This window comes from Neofelis nebulosa, chromosome 8 (assembly GCF_028018385.1).
Source record: "Neofelis nebulosa isolate mNeoNeb1 chromosome 8, mNeoNeb1.pri, whole genome shotgun sequence".
Classification (NCBI taxonomy): domain Eukaryota; kingdom Metazoa; phylum Chordata; class Mammalia; order Carnivora; family Felidae; genus Neofelis; species Neofelis nebulosa.
This window is the reverse complement of record NC_080789.1, coordinates 47732434-47748893: the sequence shown is the minus strand read 5'-3', so window position 1 is coordinate 47748893 and position 16460 is coordinate 47732434. Positions and strand designations below refer to the sequence as shown.

The following is a 16460-nucleotide window of genomic DNA, read 5'->3' as shown; positions in this document are numbered from 1 at the left end:
ATTGCAAACTGAAGTCCTACAGGCTGAATCATGTTTTCACATATATGCTATTTGCCCTTGACAGTGTTTTGGTTTACTTTCATGTTTGTTTTATTTTAAACAAATTAGTTGCAAAAACTAGAAGATGAATTTCTTTAAGCAACTTGTTGACTTGTCCTTAAAGGTCTGGAACCCGATGTGAGCTTTGAAATAGGATTCTAAGCCTCTTCCCCTCCCCCCACCCCCACCCTCCCCACCCCCAGTATAGAATTAGCTTGCCTGTTTTCAGGGAACCATTTATATGTATGAAGTTTGAAAATGCTAGGAAGCATACCACATCACCTGTACTGAATCTAACAATAATGAAACAGACAAATTCAGAATTGAGACATTCTATAAGACAGTGGGTCTAGATTGTTAAAAAAGTGTCAATGTCATAAAAAGCCGAACAACTAACCAACATGACAAAAGGAGAATGTTCTATATCTTTTAAAAAGACATACATAACCAGGGGCACCTGGGTGGCTCAGTCAATTAAGCATCCCACTCTTGATCTCAGTTCAGGTCATGATCTCACAGTTCCTCAATGTAGGATTGAGCCCTACATCGAGCTGTGCACTGACAGTGTGGACCCTGCTTGGGATTCTCTCTCTCCATCTATCTCTACCTCTCGCCTGCTCATGCTCTCTCTCTCTTTCAAAATAAATAAATAAACTTTAAAAGTAAATAAATAAACAAACATGACCAAATGCAATGCATTAACATTCATTAGATCCTTGACCAGGAAACAAAAAGTCATGAAAGATATTTTGGGGGACAAAGGTATTAATACTAATGAGATATTAGTATTAAATTTCTATTATATTTCTTGGGTATAACAATACTGCGGTCATGTGGGAGAATATCCTTATTTGTTAGGAGACATATACAGAATTATTTCTGGGTGAAATGTCAAGATGTCAGGAATATTTTCAAATGACTCAGCCAAAAGTGTATATAGCAAGTGAGAAAAAGCAAAAGTGGGAAAATATTAACTATAAATCTGGGTGAAGAGTAGGTGGGTATTGCATGGTATTATCCTTTCAGCTTTTCGATAGGTTAAAGACTTTTTCAAAATGAAAAGTTGGGGAAAAAGAAAACGAAGGGTTAAAGAGCCGATTGAATATCCTAATTATATTCTTAGGCTATGAAGTAAATTAGTAGTTAAGCAGTGAAAGCAAAACATTTATTTGCATGTAGTTTTATATTTAGGAGTGAAACCAGCTAAAAGTGAAGTGTATGCTCAACTGTAAGAATTACCGAATCAAATTTGCTCATCAGAGGCACTTCTCATGCTTTCTAGTTTATACTTTCAAAGAAAATAAAATCTGGAGGAGACAGACTAGGTGTGTATCAGGGAATGTAAGTTTTCATTGTGATTAAATTTAGAAATACTTAACAAATCCCAACTCTTCATTATCACAAGTCTGTCTAAATTATCTGCTCCTCTAGGTATCTATAAAAGTGATTATTGATTTGCCCCCTTTCTCTAGGTAAACACACACACACACACACACACACACACACACACTGTATATTTGCCTGGTTATGGCTAAATTGACCTGGTTGACAGAGGGGGAGATATAAATATATTGGTGTAAAAGGACAAATAAGAGATAAGACTATGTATTTATTGCCCATTTATGTAATTACATGTGTCACTAAGGACAAAGGTCCTTAAAGACAAAAGGCAGAGTAGAAACAGTTCCCTACAGTAAGATAGATTTGTTACCACTTCCCTATTCATAAGGTTGTTTTTTTTTTTTTTCCTGCATGGTCCCATAGCCTGGTCTTACAATCATTTGGAGAATTTAACCATCTTTCTGGACACAATTTGTTGGCAGAAGATATGCTTCACTCCAATAAAAAGAAAATGAAGAGTTTTCAAGAGCATTCATAGGCGTCAAGTCCAGAGGACGAGCACTTAGTTCCTGAGGTCTGAGAACCCTTGTTCTGTGAGGAAGCATTACTGGGACCGCGGCACCATGGATGTGGTGGGGGAAAACGAGGCCCTGCAGCAGTTCTTTGAAGGTAAGTGCCCGCTTTCCAACATGCAGTCCCTGCTTCTGAGAACTGGCTCTGCTCGCAGTCGCTGTTTTGCCTTTTTGGAATTCACTTAAACTTAGACTTGGAAGAAATGCTATCGTACTAACTGTCCTGAAATCTGAAGTGGAGGTTTATTTGCTCTGTTCATAGGAAAAATCAATGGTATAGCTAGTGATTTAAAAGAATACAGGATTTCCATCTTCTAGCTTGGTTGTTAAAAGAGTCACAGGGTCAGCATATCTATGTGGCTAGGGTTTGTCTCTATCCTGTGCTAGATTATATTTCTTCTAATCCCCTACATTTCAAAAATTACAGATTTGTCTTGTCTCTAAAGTTTTTGAGTATAGCACCAGAAAGGTGTAAGATTTCATTTAAAATAGTTTTTCTCTTAGTAAAATTAAATATAAAACAGTAAAAGAACACCTCCTTCCCCTTCTCATCTTTGTTTTTCACAACACTTTAAAAATGTGCAACCGAATAATGATTGGTTTTTGAAAGGGGAGCCATACTACAGAAATGAGTACTTCTTTCTTAAGGGAGGGGCATATTATAGGACGTGGTTACAGAGATTTTCTTTCTTTTACAAATCTAAACTGGCAGTATGGCTTCTATTATTTAATTGGGTTGATATTCTAATGGGGGTCTGTTGAAAATGTCAGCAAAGACTCGCCATCAGAGACTTCAGTCTTTGGTTCTTTATCAGCAATGCTCAGACTTCCATGTGAAGGGAAATGTGACCTTAGCTTTTACACATTTCAAAGGTATTTCTCAGGAGGAAGTATGAGAAGAATTGAGGGTAGACCTGTTTACTCACAGAATCCAGAGGGCAGTTACCAGCATATAGAGGAGTCCTTTTGGCATTTCTGGTGATCAGTAAAGTAACTGACAAATTCTAGATGCAAAAAGGTTGAATGGAATTGACCCAACACCAAACAGTACGAAATAACGGAGTGGTTGTACTAAAGAACTAGTGAGATTCTAGGTCACCATCAGAAAGAATCACATACGATATGGTAGTTTCTGTGGCTTGGATTTTGCCAGAAGTGACAAGAAGAAAGCTAAGACCAAGAGAATTATCACATTATCTCAGTCGTGATCTATCCCATTGAATTTTCTGTCTCTGACAGTAGCCAAATCAGTGTGTCTACCTGGGTCAGGCTTTGTACACAGTAGGCATGCTAACGTTGCACTGATCGATTGTTATTGCCTGATTTTATATTCTGTGTAACTTTCATCCTGGCAGGGGGTAGCAAGCCCCAGGCTACAGTTCCATACATATGCTTTATTTAAAAAATTTTTTTTCCTTAATGTTTTTATTTTTGAGACAGAGAGAGACAGAGCATGAGCAGGGAAGGGGCAGAGAGAGAGGGAGACACAGAATCGGAAGCAGGCTCCAGGCTCTGAGCCATCAGCACAGAGCCTGATGCAGGGCTCGAACTCACAGACTGTGAGATCATGACCTGAGCCGAAGTCAGACGCTCAACTGACTGAGCCACCCAGGCGCCCCATATGCTTTATTTTAGAGAAACCACCCATTCATTTTATAGAAGCATAGAGTCTTAGTTTCCTTCTGTAACTGGAGAAGACCTGAAAAGCGAATGTGGTCTACCTTCTGTTCTTTGGAAATTCTGCTGTACTTAGAGGATTCCTATACTATCTTTGTCTTATTTTCAGAAGTCTCCAGGGATATAGTTTCCACCAGTCTTCTCTGTCACTTGCTACAATATCTGATTATTATTTTAATAGTATTTTTCTTAGCTTAAACCAAACCCTGGTCTTCCATTTGAAATCTTTTTTTTTTTTTTTTCATGAGGGAGGGGTCATTTCTCTTCATTTTTAGAAATAAAAAATGGAGACATCAGCTTAAATGATTCTCTTCCCCCTGAAAACCACACAGCTCGTTGTCAAATGTTTATACCTCCACTATTCAGCAAATACTGAGTACCTGCTGTGTGCCTGGTCCAACACCACCTCCCTTAAGTGGTAGCTTATAAGGCTTTGAAGTCTTTCCCTTAGATTTTAATGATTTCCTTTCTCAAGTATTCCTTAGACTGAGGACAGCAGTGATATTCTAGTGAGGAGGACCAGTTGTCGCTCATTGTTCTCCTGTTGATGTGTTGATGTGTCGGTTCTAATTAAATGAGATCTTGTATAAAAAAAAAAAAATCCAGGGGCGCCCCGGTGGCTCAGTCGGTTGAGCGTCTGACTTCAGCTCAAGTCACGATCACGGTTTGTGAGTTCGAGCCCCATGTCGGGCTCTGGGTGACAGCTCAGAGCCTGGAGCCTGCTTCCGATTCTATGTCTCCCTCTCTTTCTGTCCCTCTCCCCCTCACGCTCTCTTTCTCCAAAACTAAATAAACGTTAAACAAAATTTAAAAAAAAAAACAAGGTCTGAAAAATCAAGAAAAGTTTTGGCAATTTGTTACCCAGCTGAAAGCTATTTTTCTGTTTCCTCAGACTCTTTGTTCTAAGAAACTCAGTCCTAGCTGCATTTTTCCTTATGAACGCATTTGTATGAAAAAGTATCTGGATTGACAAAAGTATCTGGATTGACAATAAATGGCCTTGAGGGTCAAAGCTCAGGATGATCTTAGTTTTTATTTTAAATTTCAAATATGTCTAAACCTTTACGATGTGTCTCAGGAAAATGATAAGAGCAAAGGGTGGTTTCGGGTAGCTGGAATTCTAATTCTAATTCTAATTCCCTGTCTGCCCCTGATGCCACAGGTAGGCCCACTAACTAAAGCAGAGGCAGATCAGGTGTGCTAGGGATCCCAACATCCTCTGGAGACTGATACCATGTGAAATGTTTGGCTTTTTCAACAAAGCTGGTACCACTACAAGAGAAAGGGTGTCAGAAGAGAAGCATATTATTTTCTTTTTAATAACTAAAACTTGGTTACAATCTAAATTTCTGATGGTGGTGGATTAATTAAATGAATTATGGTTTTTCCATATAATGGAATATTTTATAGCTATTGAAAATGATGATGAGGAAAAATGTTTATTATATAAAGGGGAAAAGTGGTTTGTAAATTGGTATATACAATTGAATATTTTTATATATGTAGCTTCCCAGAACAAAATTTATTATTAACAGTGATCTGAAAATATTTAATATATATACATACATGCTCACACATATACATAGAAACAACTGGATGAATACACTTCAAGTATTAATAGTTGTTATCTCTTAGTGGTAAAAATATGTCGATTTTCATTTTCTTCTTTATACTTTATTATCTAAGTGCTTCATAATTGAAATGTATTATGTTATAATCCGATTATCTTAAATAGAGGAGAATGAGTTTTAATCCAGCAAAACTCTTCTGTTTAAGATCCACGTCTAAAGAAAAATTACAAAAGACATTGACACAGATGAAAAAGATTATGGACATCTTCCGTAGAAAAGATCACATCCTTCTGGGCTATCTGATTCTGTGGGATTTACACCTTTTATTGTCTTAGAGGTATATTAAAACTCTATACATTGTAGATAACTGATATCAATGCAAATGACTTTTGTCTATAGATATGCAAATGAATTTACTTTTAGTGGGATCAACAGTTCTAGTAAAAGACAGTTTTGCTTTTATTTGTAAATTCATTGCATGGTGTAGCTAGATAGATACAAATGGGGTAGACATAGATCTAGAAATGCCGTTTGAATTCTCCTTGAGCCAGTTGTGACATCTTCCTGCCTGCTTCATTAATTAGGTAGTTGAATAAAATCTTTGATAGGCATCCATTCTATATTTGTATGAAAGTCATGGTTTTGGGGCACCTGGGTGGCTCAGTCGGTTGAGCGTCTGACTTCGGCTCAGCTCATGATCTTACGCCTCTTGAGTTCGAGCCCTGCATCAGGCTCTGTGCTGACGGTTTGGAGCTTGGAGTCTGCTTCAGATTCTGTGTCTCCTTCTGTCTGCCCCTCCCCGCTCGCGCTGTTTGTCTCTCTCTCAAAAATAAATAAACAGGGGCGCCTGGGTGGCTCAGTCGGTTAAGCGTCCGACTTCAGCTCAGGTCACGATCTCGCGGTCCGTGAGTTCGAGCCCCGCGTCGGGCTCTGGGCTGATGGCTCGGAGCCTGGAGCCTGCTTCCGATTCTGTGTCTCCCTCTCTCTCTGCCCCTCCCCAGTTCATGCTCTGTCTCTCTCTGTCTCAAAAATAAATAAACGTTAAAAAAAAAATTAAAAAAAAAAATAAACATTAAAAAAAATTGTTTTTTAAAAGAAAGTCATGATTTTATCTTTAAAAAGAGATGGGTAACTATTTTAAGTTGGTTAACTTGGAAACTTTATCAATTTCACCTTTAGTTTGACCCTGATTACTAACAAACATGTATTAAGCATTTACCATATGCCCACCCCTATGCTGTTGCCTTTACGTTCATTAATTCATTTAATTCCTACAACTCTCTGAGTAAAAAGGAATAAGAAAATGAAATACAGTAAATCTCAGTTCTTCAGTTTACTTCCTTTGTTTTTGAAAGCTGTGACTTCACATTCTTAATTTGTTTTCCTCATCGGTATTTTTGGAGACTGCCATGATATCAGAGGTCTCACTTTTTATTCCCAGGCTTTTTAGAACACTTTATAAAAATTGATTTGAGGGGCGCCTGGGTGGCGCAGTCGGTTAAGCGTCCGACTTCAGCCAGGTCACGATCTTGCAGTCTGTGAGTGCGAGCCCCGCGTCGGGCTCTGGGCTGACGGCTCGGAGCCTGGAGCCTGTTTCCGATTCTGTGTCTCCCTCTCTCTCTGCCCCTCCCCCGCTCATGCTCTGTCTCTCTCTGTCCCAAAAATAAATAAAAAACGTTGAAAAAAAAATTAAAAAAAAAATTGATTTGAGAAGACTATTTAGTTTTTCATTGTATCTAATTTTTAAAGAGGAGGTTTTCTGAATTGAGAAGATATTTAGCTCATGCTCTTGGTAATGCCCTGAAGTAGGTTCTCAAATGCCTGTTGGCTTATCCTGAAAGGAGAAGAGGAGATTCATTCCTGCCCTGATTGAATGGAGTGGGGAAAACCACCTACTAGGAGCAGATAACAAGGAGACACAAGAAAGACACTGAGAGACTGAAACTCCAGCACACTCACTGAAGTTTGTGGGGACAGGGACCCCCAAACTCTAATTGGTTGGTGACTCTGAATTCCCGTGAGAGGAATCAGAAGCTCTGAACAGCTGAAAGCAGGACAGAAGGCCGACGCTGCAGTGCCGGGACTGGCCCTGGGCAAGGCAGTCTTGTGGGTAGAGGGTATCTTTTTTTTTTTTAATGTTTATCCATTTACTTATTTTTGAGAGAGAGAGACAGAGAGAGAGAGAGAGAGAGTATGAGTGGGGGACAGGCAGAGAGAGAGAGAGGAAAACACAGAATCTGAAGCAGGCTCCAGATTCTGAGCTGTCAGCATAGAGCCTGAGGTAGGGCTTGAACCCACAAACCACGAGATGATTACCTGAGCTGAAGTCAGACTTAACCGACTAAGCCACCCAGATGCCCTGGGTAAAGGGTATCTTTGACCTCAGGCCAGCCTCTTAATCCTTTGTCTTTCTTGCACTTGGGGACCACCACTTTCTCACCCTCCCAGCACCCTTATGCCCTCCTCTTTCTGTCCCAATAAAACCTGAGCTTGCTACAAGGTACAAGCAGCAGATAATCTGATGCCACCATACATCTCTATAGAGTCTTACACTCAATGTACTTTCAGAGAACACAAAGATGTTTGGTCAAATGAATCAAAAAAGTCACCTTCTCTAAGGGTAGGTTTGGTTGCTCTCTAATGATGGAATTTTAGACATCCTGTTGTGTCCTAGCAACATCCTCCAATAATAACTAGAAATAAGGACTTAACAAATTTTTTTTTAACGTTTATTTATTTTTGAGGCAGAGACAGAGCATGAATGGGGGAAGGTCAGAGAGAGAGAGAGACACAGAATCTGAAACAGGCTCCAGGCTCTGAGCTGTCAGCACAGAGCCCGACGCGGGGCTCGAACTCATGGGCGAGATCGTGACCTGAGCCGAAGTCGGACACTTAACAGACTGAGCCACCCAGGAGCCCCAAGGACTGGTTTTTTTTTTTTTTTATTGAGCATTTACTATGTGCTAGATATAGAATTTTAATTAGGACCATGGCTTTGGAGTCAGTAATCCTGGATATGAATCCTGGCTGTGCCATGCATTTCCTCTGGGATGATGGAAAAGTAAACTTCTGCAGGTCTTAGTTTCCTTGTTTATAAAATCCGGATAACTGTATCATCTCGAAATGTGGTTGTAAAGGGCTATGCCTGGCACAGAGAGCTCAATTAATGGTAGCTATTATAATTCTCATTGTTGCCCTGTTATCATTTTCTCTGTGTAACATCAAAAGGGCCCTGTGAGAGATTTTTTTCCTCCCATGAGAATCATGAGGCTGGCAGAGGTGAACTTGCTTGAAGGTCATCCAGGCAGTAAGTGGCTACAAGTTCGTCATTCATTCCGATCCTTTGTTTATATTAACCAGCCAATCAGATGCTGCCCTAATGGCTGGGGATTCAGTGGTGAACAAGCAGAGGCCTTTTCCCAAAGCAACTCCTCTTCTAGCTGAAGAAAGAAGACCATAAAGATATAAGCAAGTGAATAAAATGATTTCAGATAGTCATTAATTATGAAGAAAATAAAGCCAGATAGCAGTGCAGAGAGACACTGAGGATGGGAGGGAGACCGGGTTACATAAGCTAAGGTAACCAGTGAATCTTCTTAGGAGGTGACATTCGAGCAAGTTGTCCACCAGTCATCATCCATCATCCATCAGAAGAGCATCCCAGGCAAAGGGAACACCAGTGCGAAGTCCCTGAGCTTGGAGTGGGCAGGTGGAGGTGGGGTGGGGTGAAGAGCGTGCTGGAGGGGGCAGGGGACAGTGTTAACTGACAATGAGGAGGGTGGTAGGGGATGACGTCAGAATTTGAATATTTATTCTCGGTGTGATAGGAAACCCTTGAGAATAGGCAGGACTTGCAGATGGGTAGGATGTGGGGGATGAAGAAGGCAGAGAAGTCAAGGATGATGCCCTGGTGTTGGCACCAATAATTGGTGGATGTTGGTACAATGTACCCAGGTGTGCAAGACTAGGCAGAAGTGCAAGTGTATATGTGTGTGTGTGTGTGTGTGTGTACGTATGTGGACACACACACACATATGAAATCAATAATTCATTTGTGGCACTTCAAGTTTTAGATACCTTTTAGACAGCAAAATGGAAAATATGAGAAGGCAATTGGATGTTTGAATTTGGAACCCAAGGAAGGGATCAGGGATATGCATATCAGTTTGGGGGTCTATGGTTGGTATTTAAAGCCCTAAGACAAGATGAGATCCTGAGAAGGGAGACAGACTAGACCAGGGAGACCCATGATAACACTTTGGGATGCAAGTGAGAATAACTAACAAAGGGATGTTAAATGAGGTAAGAGGGGAGCTTGCGGTGTTGAGCTAGGAAAGGATAGTGTTTCAAAGAGAACATGATCATATGTTTTAAGTGTTTCTGAAATGTCAGATAACTGAGCATAGAATGTGGGAAAGAAGGTTTAAGTGACTTTGACAAGCGGTTTCCATGTAGTGGAGGAAGAAAGCCCAGTCCATGGGGTTGAAGAGGGAACAGACAGTGAGTGGCTAATATGGGTAATGTTTTTGAGAAGTTCTTTTGTCCCATGAGCCAAGGAGTTGAGCCAAAGCCAGAGGGGGTATAGAGGCAAGAGTTGTTGATAATTTTGTTTTTTTAAAGATGGGAGATACTGGGGCACATGGGTGGCTCAGTCGGTTAAATGTCTGACTTCGGCTCAGGTCATGATCTCACAATTTGGTTCGTGGGTTCAAGCCCCGTGTCAGGTTCTGCACTGACAGCTCAGGGCCTGGAGCCTCCTTTGGATTCTGTGTCTCCCTCTCTCTGCCCCTCCCTGCTTGCACTCTGTCTCTCTCTCTCACAAAAATAAATAAACATTAAAAAAAAAACGTTAAAAAAATAAAGATGGGAGATAACGAAGCATGGTCTGCCGGTGGGAATGATTGAGTGTAGAGGAGTACGTGCATGATGCAGAAGAGGGAGGGGCCATTAATTGTGGGAGAGGAACCTTGAGAAGGTGGGTCAGGATGGGATTCAGAGCACCTGGAGACGCTTGCAACGCTTGCTGTCTTGTGATAGCAGCAGAGGTGGAGTATCTGAGCAGATGCAGGTGGTGTGGCAGATTTCAGGGTGGAAACCCATGACAGGTTACTTCTGCTTTGCCTATGAAGTGTGAGGTGTGTTAGGAGGGAGCTGGTGGCCGGAGTGTGGTAGGGGACTATCTGGGGGCGTTAGAAGGGAGAATAAGTTGTGAAATTCTTTTCTTTGAGAGTATATTAGTCTCCTAGGCTGACATAACAAACAACTGCAACATTGATGGCTTAAAACAACAGAAATGTGTCCTCTCACAGTTTTGGAAGTCAGAAGTCCAAAATCAAGGTGTTGGCAAGGTTGCATTCCCTCTGAAGGCTCTAGGGGAGAATCTGTTCCATGTCTCTTACCTAGGTTTTGGTGATGCTGACAATCCTTGGTATTCCTTGACTTGTAGACTAGTAACTCCAATCTCAGCCTCCGTTTTTACATCATCATTTTCTCTGTGAGTCTCTTCTCTTATCAGGACAGTCATCATTGGACTTAGGGCCCACCTTCATCCAGGATGATCTCAGCTTGAGATCCTTAACTTAATTACCTCTGCCAAGACATTTTTTTTCCAAAGTTCACATTCAGAGGTCGTGGGCAGTCAGACATTTTTTTTGGGGGGGGGCATTTTTCAACTCACTACAGAAAATAAAGAAGCAAATAAACTAGGAAATAGGATTGCTGGTCACTGCTGTGTCCACTTAAGAATTGTGTTCAATTACTTTAAGTGAGGCCAGTCAGTACACTTGGATGATTTTCTGAGCAACATTCAGAGGCTTAAGTGCAGGGTTGGGGTGGGTGAAGAATTGGGTTTTTGCAAAGTTGAGGTTTTCCCAGATGAATCCTGCAGATGGAGAGAAGGGAAGAGAGTGACTAGTCTTTGCAAGGGAGTAATTAGAGTGATGGGCCCTGACATCTAAGCTGGGTAAGAAGGGAAATGGGGATAGCAGGGGCATGAGGAGGTGTGGAAAAGTGGTAATAAGGTTCATGAATAGGGGATCCCAGTGGGTGGACTGATTCGAGTAGAGGCATAAGTGTCAGTGAGTGGAAAGGATGGGCCGGTCAGAGAATACAGCAGGTGGAAATGAGATTTCAGAGGTTGATGCAGTTACTGGTTTGATGCCAGGGTTTAGCAGCGTGTCAAGAGAGGAGGTGAATGAGGTGAGGTGGAGTAAAGGTGGTAGAAAAAGTCGTGAGTTGGGGCGCCTGGGTGGCGCAGTCGGTTAAGCGTCCGACTTCAGCCAGGTCACGATCTCGCGGTCTGTGAGTTCGAGCCCCGCGTCAGGCTCTGGGCTGATGGCTCGGAGCCTGGAGCCTGTTTCGGATTCTGTGTCTCCCTCTCTCTCTGCCCCTCCCCCGTTCATGCTCTGTCTCTCTCCGTCCCAAAAATAAATAAAAAACGTTGGAAAAAAAAAATTAAAAAAAAGAAAAAGTAGTGAGGAGTTTATGAATTCAAGAGGCTGGGAAGTATCGGGTGGATGTTGAAGCCACCAGCAGTGATGGCAAGAGTGGTGTTGCAGGGAGGAAAAGAGGGAACCAGACGGTGAACAAAGTGAGCGACCAAGAGGTTGCTGGATGCTCCTACCAGGAGGTGGCCCAGTCATGTGGGATCTGCTTCATTTGAAGAAGGGAGGAGGGAAGCTAATCCGGAAATAGCAGTGAAGACCAAAAACACCTCCCATTTTCAGCCCCCAGGGACATGTGGGAGAACCTCTATTGCGGTGTTTCATAAATGTTTTCAAAATTGGTTTATTTTTGCGGGGGGGGGGGGGTGGCGACAGAGCGAGAGGGAGAGAGTATCCCAAGCAGACTCTGTGCTGACAGCCCAGAGCCCGATGTGGGCCTAGATCCCGTGAATCCGGAGATCATGACCTGAGCCAAAATCAAGAGTTGGACGCTTAACCGATGGAGCCACCCAGGCACCACGAGATGTTCCATAATTTAACCAGTTCTTATTGCTAGACATTCGGGCGTGTTCTAGATTCTTACCTGTGAGAACCTTTAGTTATTTGCTTTGCATGAATTTCCTCAAAATAGAGTTACTGCCATATAGAATTTTTTTTTTTTAATTAGCTCTTTGATAAATATTGCCCAATTATCTTCCAGGAACATTTTTTTTTATGTTTATTTATTTCTGAGACAGAGAGAGAGCATGAGTGGGGGAGGGGCAGAGAGAGAGGGAGACACAGAATCAGAAGCAGTCTCCAGGCTCTGAGCTGTCAGCACAGAGCCCGACGCGGGGCTCGAATTCATAAACCGCGAGATCATGACCTGAGCCGAAGTCAGTCACTCAACCGACTGAGCCACCCAGGCGCCCCTCTGCCAGGAAATTTTTAAAAAATTAATCTGTAGACTCTTACTGTTACGGCTGCCTGATATTTTCATTTTTTGACTTAAAAAAGTTACTCTATTCCCAGAGTCCTTAACCAAGGGTAAGATTCAGGCGGGCTCCAAGCCTCTGGTAGTGAGTGGAAGTAGGTAGTTGTGTAGGTTCATATGTTAAGGAAAGTCTCCACACCTTTTATCGGAGGCCCAGTGAGCTCTACAACTCAGAAGATGTGAGGAACCCCTACGCTGGTCTCAGGCCATTGACGGCTCCTCTCACCTTCCCCTCCTGAAGGAGCCAGAGCCTGGAGCCACCCATGGTGGAGAGGACGTACTTTGAACCAGTAGAAGATCCTGGACTGGGGCATGTTTCAATGATCAGAGTCTACAAACTTATAGACCCTACTTAAAATGTGGTTAAGAGATGGGAAAGGGAGGTTTGATGACATGATTAAAAGCAGTGATGAAAAAAAATAACTGTTTCATCTCTATATTCTGAGTTGTAACTGTATCGGAAAACACTCCTGCCAGAATGATACTGTAACCTAAAAGGGAGTGAATTCTGAAAAGTCTGCTCTCAGTTTCATTGGTAGGTATAGAAAACCACATGACTTCTCCCCTAGCAGTTGACGTGACCAGAAAAGGGTGATTATTTCCTCTGTACTGGGCTTCCTTCTATCCCTGGGGGCTGTTCCAGAAGCACTTGAAGAGATGCTTCCGGAGGCCCAGTTAGCCAGGTGGAAGCTCTTGGCAATGGATTGACGTTTGTTGATTATTTGTGCCTAGCCTGCTTTTGAAAAGATTCTGGGAATACTTTACATTACAGGTTACCTTAAAAATTGGTATAATAAAGTCCCTACAAGGGAAAGGCAAGGGTAACAATATATACTCCCAGGGGGCGGGGAGTAATAGCAAAATTCAGGTATCAATGGGTCAGTGAGGAGATTTAAATCTCTTCTCTCAACTCTATCCCTCCTTCCAGACATTCACTTCTCTTTCTCTTCTCTTTCATCACCAAACTCTGAAAAATACCCATTCTCTTTATTCTTTGCATCTCAAGCCCAATAAAATCTGGCTTTTGCTCTGACTTGGTCTTCTGAAATTTCTTCCAATTGCTAGATTATATTAAAAAAGCCTTCAGCACTCATCTTCCTGGTGTTGTCTCTGGGATTGGTCACCATCGCCCATTGTTTCCTCATGGAAGCTCTCTCCTATTTAATTCCATGGCACCTTCACTCTGGTTCTCCTCCAGCCTCTGTTTCCTCCCGGATGCTTTCAGTAATTCACCCCCTCCTTGTCTGCCCAAGAGTCCTGTCTCAGAAACTCTTTTATTTGAACACCAAAAGCTTACCCTGAGTGGGCATTCCCATGGGTCAGCATATCCCAAGTTTCAGACCTGTATTTGCCAGGTTTCAGACCTATATTTATAGCTGTTTAAGGTACATATATATGTATGGATGGATCTCCATTTTCCCAAATCAACACATTCAATGTGGAACTCATTCCCTCCCTGATTTCAGTCTTCATTGCCTCCGTGTTCCCTTCACTCTCCAACAGACCTCCCAAACTAGAAACTGGGGTACACTCCTGATGACTCCTATACTCTATAGCTAATCCTTTATCAAATGGCTGCTTCCACCCTAAGGTGAAATGTCTCCCTGCTGCAACCTCCCCTTTGTTCAGACATTCATCTCTTGCCAGAGCCTCCTAACGTCTGTCCCTGTGCTAACCACCTTCCACTTTGCCATTGGCTCATGTGGATGCCATTGCTTAAACATTGCTGTTGGATCTCCATTGTCTGAGCTCAGTGTAGTTGTCCCAATATAACATTCCGGGCATCCTTACACTGGGGACTCCCCCCATACTGATATCTATTGCACGTGGTTTGGTACAGGTGGTTAAGAGCATGTTCCAGGGCCAGAGTTCTAATCTTGACTCTGCCTCTTGCTAGCTGTGTGATTAAGCTGTACTTAATCTCTCAGTGCCTCAGTTATGTGTCTATAAAACTGGAGGGTTACTAGTAACCGTCTACTAGGGTTATTGAGCAAGTTAAATGACTCAGTATACATGAGGCTCAGAATAGTACCTGGATTCTGTATGCCTGTTATTACTATTATTATCTTCAGTATCGTTCTTACTCTTATCTATACCCCAGCTACACAGCTTTTCATGGTTTCTTGAATACATTCTTTTACTTTCCCTTTCCTAACGCTGGGTCTTTGTGCCTTCTGCCCAGAATGTACTTTCCTACTTCTTCTTCTTTTTTTTTTTTTTTTTTTTTAACGTTTATTTATTTTTGGGACAGAGAGAGACAGAGCATGAACGGGGGAGGGGCAGAAAGAGAGGGAGACACAGAATCGGAAACAGGCTTCAGGCTCTGAGCCATCAGCCCAGAGCCTCACACGGGGCTCGAACTCACAGACCGCGAGATCGTGACCTGGCTGAAGTCGGACGCTTAACCGACTGAGCCACCCAGGCGCCCCTGTACTTTCCTACTTCTTTATCCAGTCAACTTCCTTGGGCAAAGTTAGAGGTACAGTTCTCCATGCTTCTGCAGCTCTTTGTCCATACCTTTGGATGTGCACCCTTTACATTAAAGTTCAAGTTGTGTGTTTACATGTCTGTTTCCCACAGAAGACACTTTAAGCATCTCCGTGTGAGGATTTGCCTTTGGGTCGTTCACCTCTGCAGGCTCAATGTCTTGCGTGGAGCACTTACTTAGAGAAATGTTTGTTGAATATGTGTTCCGTGAATGAGATTCTTGACCAGAATTTCTGGTGGAGAAGCAGGGCGCTTATTTTATTATACATTAGTGGTTCAGTTTGTGTTCATTTTCTCACCGACATTTTAATATCCAAACCAGCTCTGGAGAGGAAGTCACAGCTCCTCATCAATACTGGTTATGTAGATTACTGTTAGATCCATGACCTATAGTAATGATCTTCCTCTAGTGTATGGTAACTCTGTTTTCCTTAAAAGCAACTATTAGTAGGGAGGGAATGAAGGTGGTGTGGCCCTCAGTAGAAAACATGGAGGTGCTGGCTGGGGACAGGCAGATTCAAAACCCTAGTCCCTTTATAACAGGTTAAGGCTTTAACTCAAACTGGGTCATGAGCTGAGAATCAGAATCAATACTTAGAAGTCACTAGGAGGGGGCGCCTGGGTGGCTCAGTCAGGTAAGCATCTGACTTCGGCTCAGGTCATGATCTCACGGTTCACGAACTCAAGGCCTGCGTCGGGTGAGCTCAAGCCCCACTCCAGTCTCTGCATCCTCTCTCTCTCTCTTTCTCTCTCGCTCTCTGCACCTCGTGGGATTCTCTCTCTCTCTCTCTCTCTCTCTCTCTCTCCCTGTCTCTCTGCCCCTCACTCACTCACACTCTCTCTTTCAAAAATAAATGAATAAATTAAAATAAATAGATCTTAAAAAAAGAAGAAGAAGTCACTAGGAGGCTTTGCAGTCAAAATAGACAGGTGGAAGCTGCAGTCTGGAGAAAACTAAAGGTCCAAGCACCAGGAAACAGTCAAAGTAATGGCCCTGGGGGTTGTGGGAATGATCTTGGGGGGACTGTCTGATTACACAGCTTTCCCACCCACATTGCCCCTGGAAAGTGGGCACCATTACAAATCGCACACATTAACCCCAAGCTCCTGACTCCAATGTGCAAGTGTGGTGACAAGTGACATAGTGGTTAGAGCACAGGTTTGCATCCAGATTGCCCTGGGATCAAATCCCACCTCTACTTATAATGGACTTACAATGCAATCTTGGCAAAGTCTCTCTGAGACTGTTTCCTCATCTATGAAGTGAAGTAGATATTATTTCATAGGAGAGGAGTGAGAATTCAGTAAGCTGATATATGTGAAGTACTTTGCATCGTGCCTGACCCACAGTTACTGC

At 42.4% G+C, this 16460-nt stretch overlaps 1 protein-coding gene across 4 annotated transcripts in view; it reads left to right on the top strand.

Moving 5' to 3' along the window:
- The first annotated feature begins 1192 nt into the window (after nt 1-1192).
- MYRFL (myelin regulatory factor like) overlaps nt 1193-16460 on the top strand; it is a 125435-nt gene continuing 110167 nt past the window's right edge. The window contains exon 1 of one of the 4 annotated variants that reach the window (XM_058682142.1): nt 1193-2049. In XM_058682142.1, coding sequence (XP_058538125.1) covers nt 2004-2049 — 46 coding nt within the window. In that variant the 5' untranslated portion in view covers nt 1193-2003. The remainder of the gene's footprint in view (nt 2050-16460) is intronic. The other 3 variants (XM_058682141.1, XM_058682140.1, XM_058682139.1) reach the window with 3 other exon arrangements.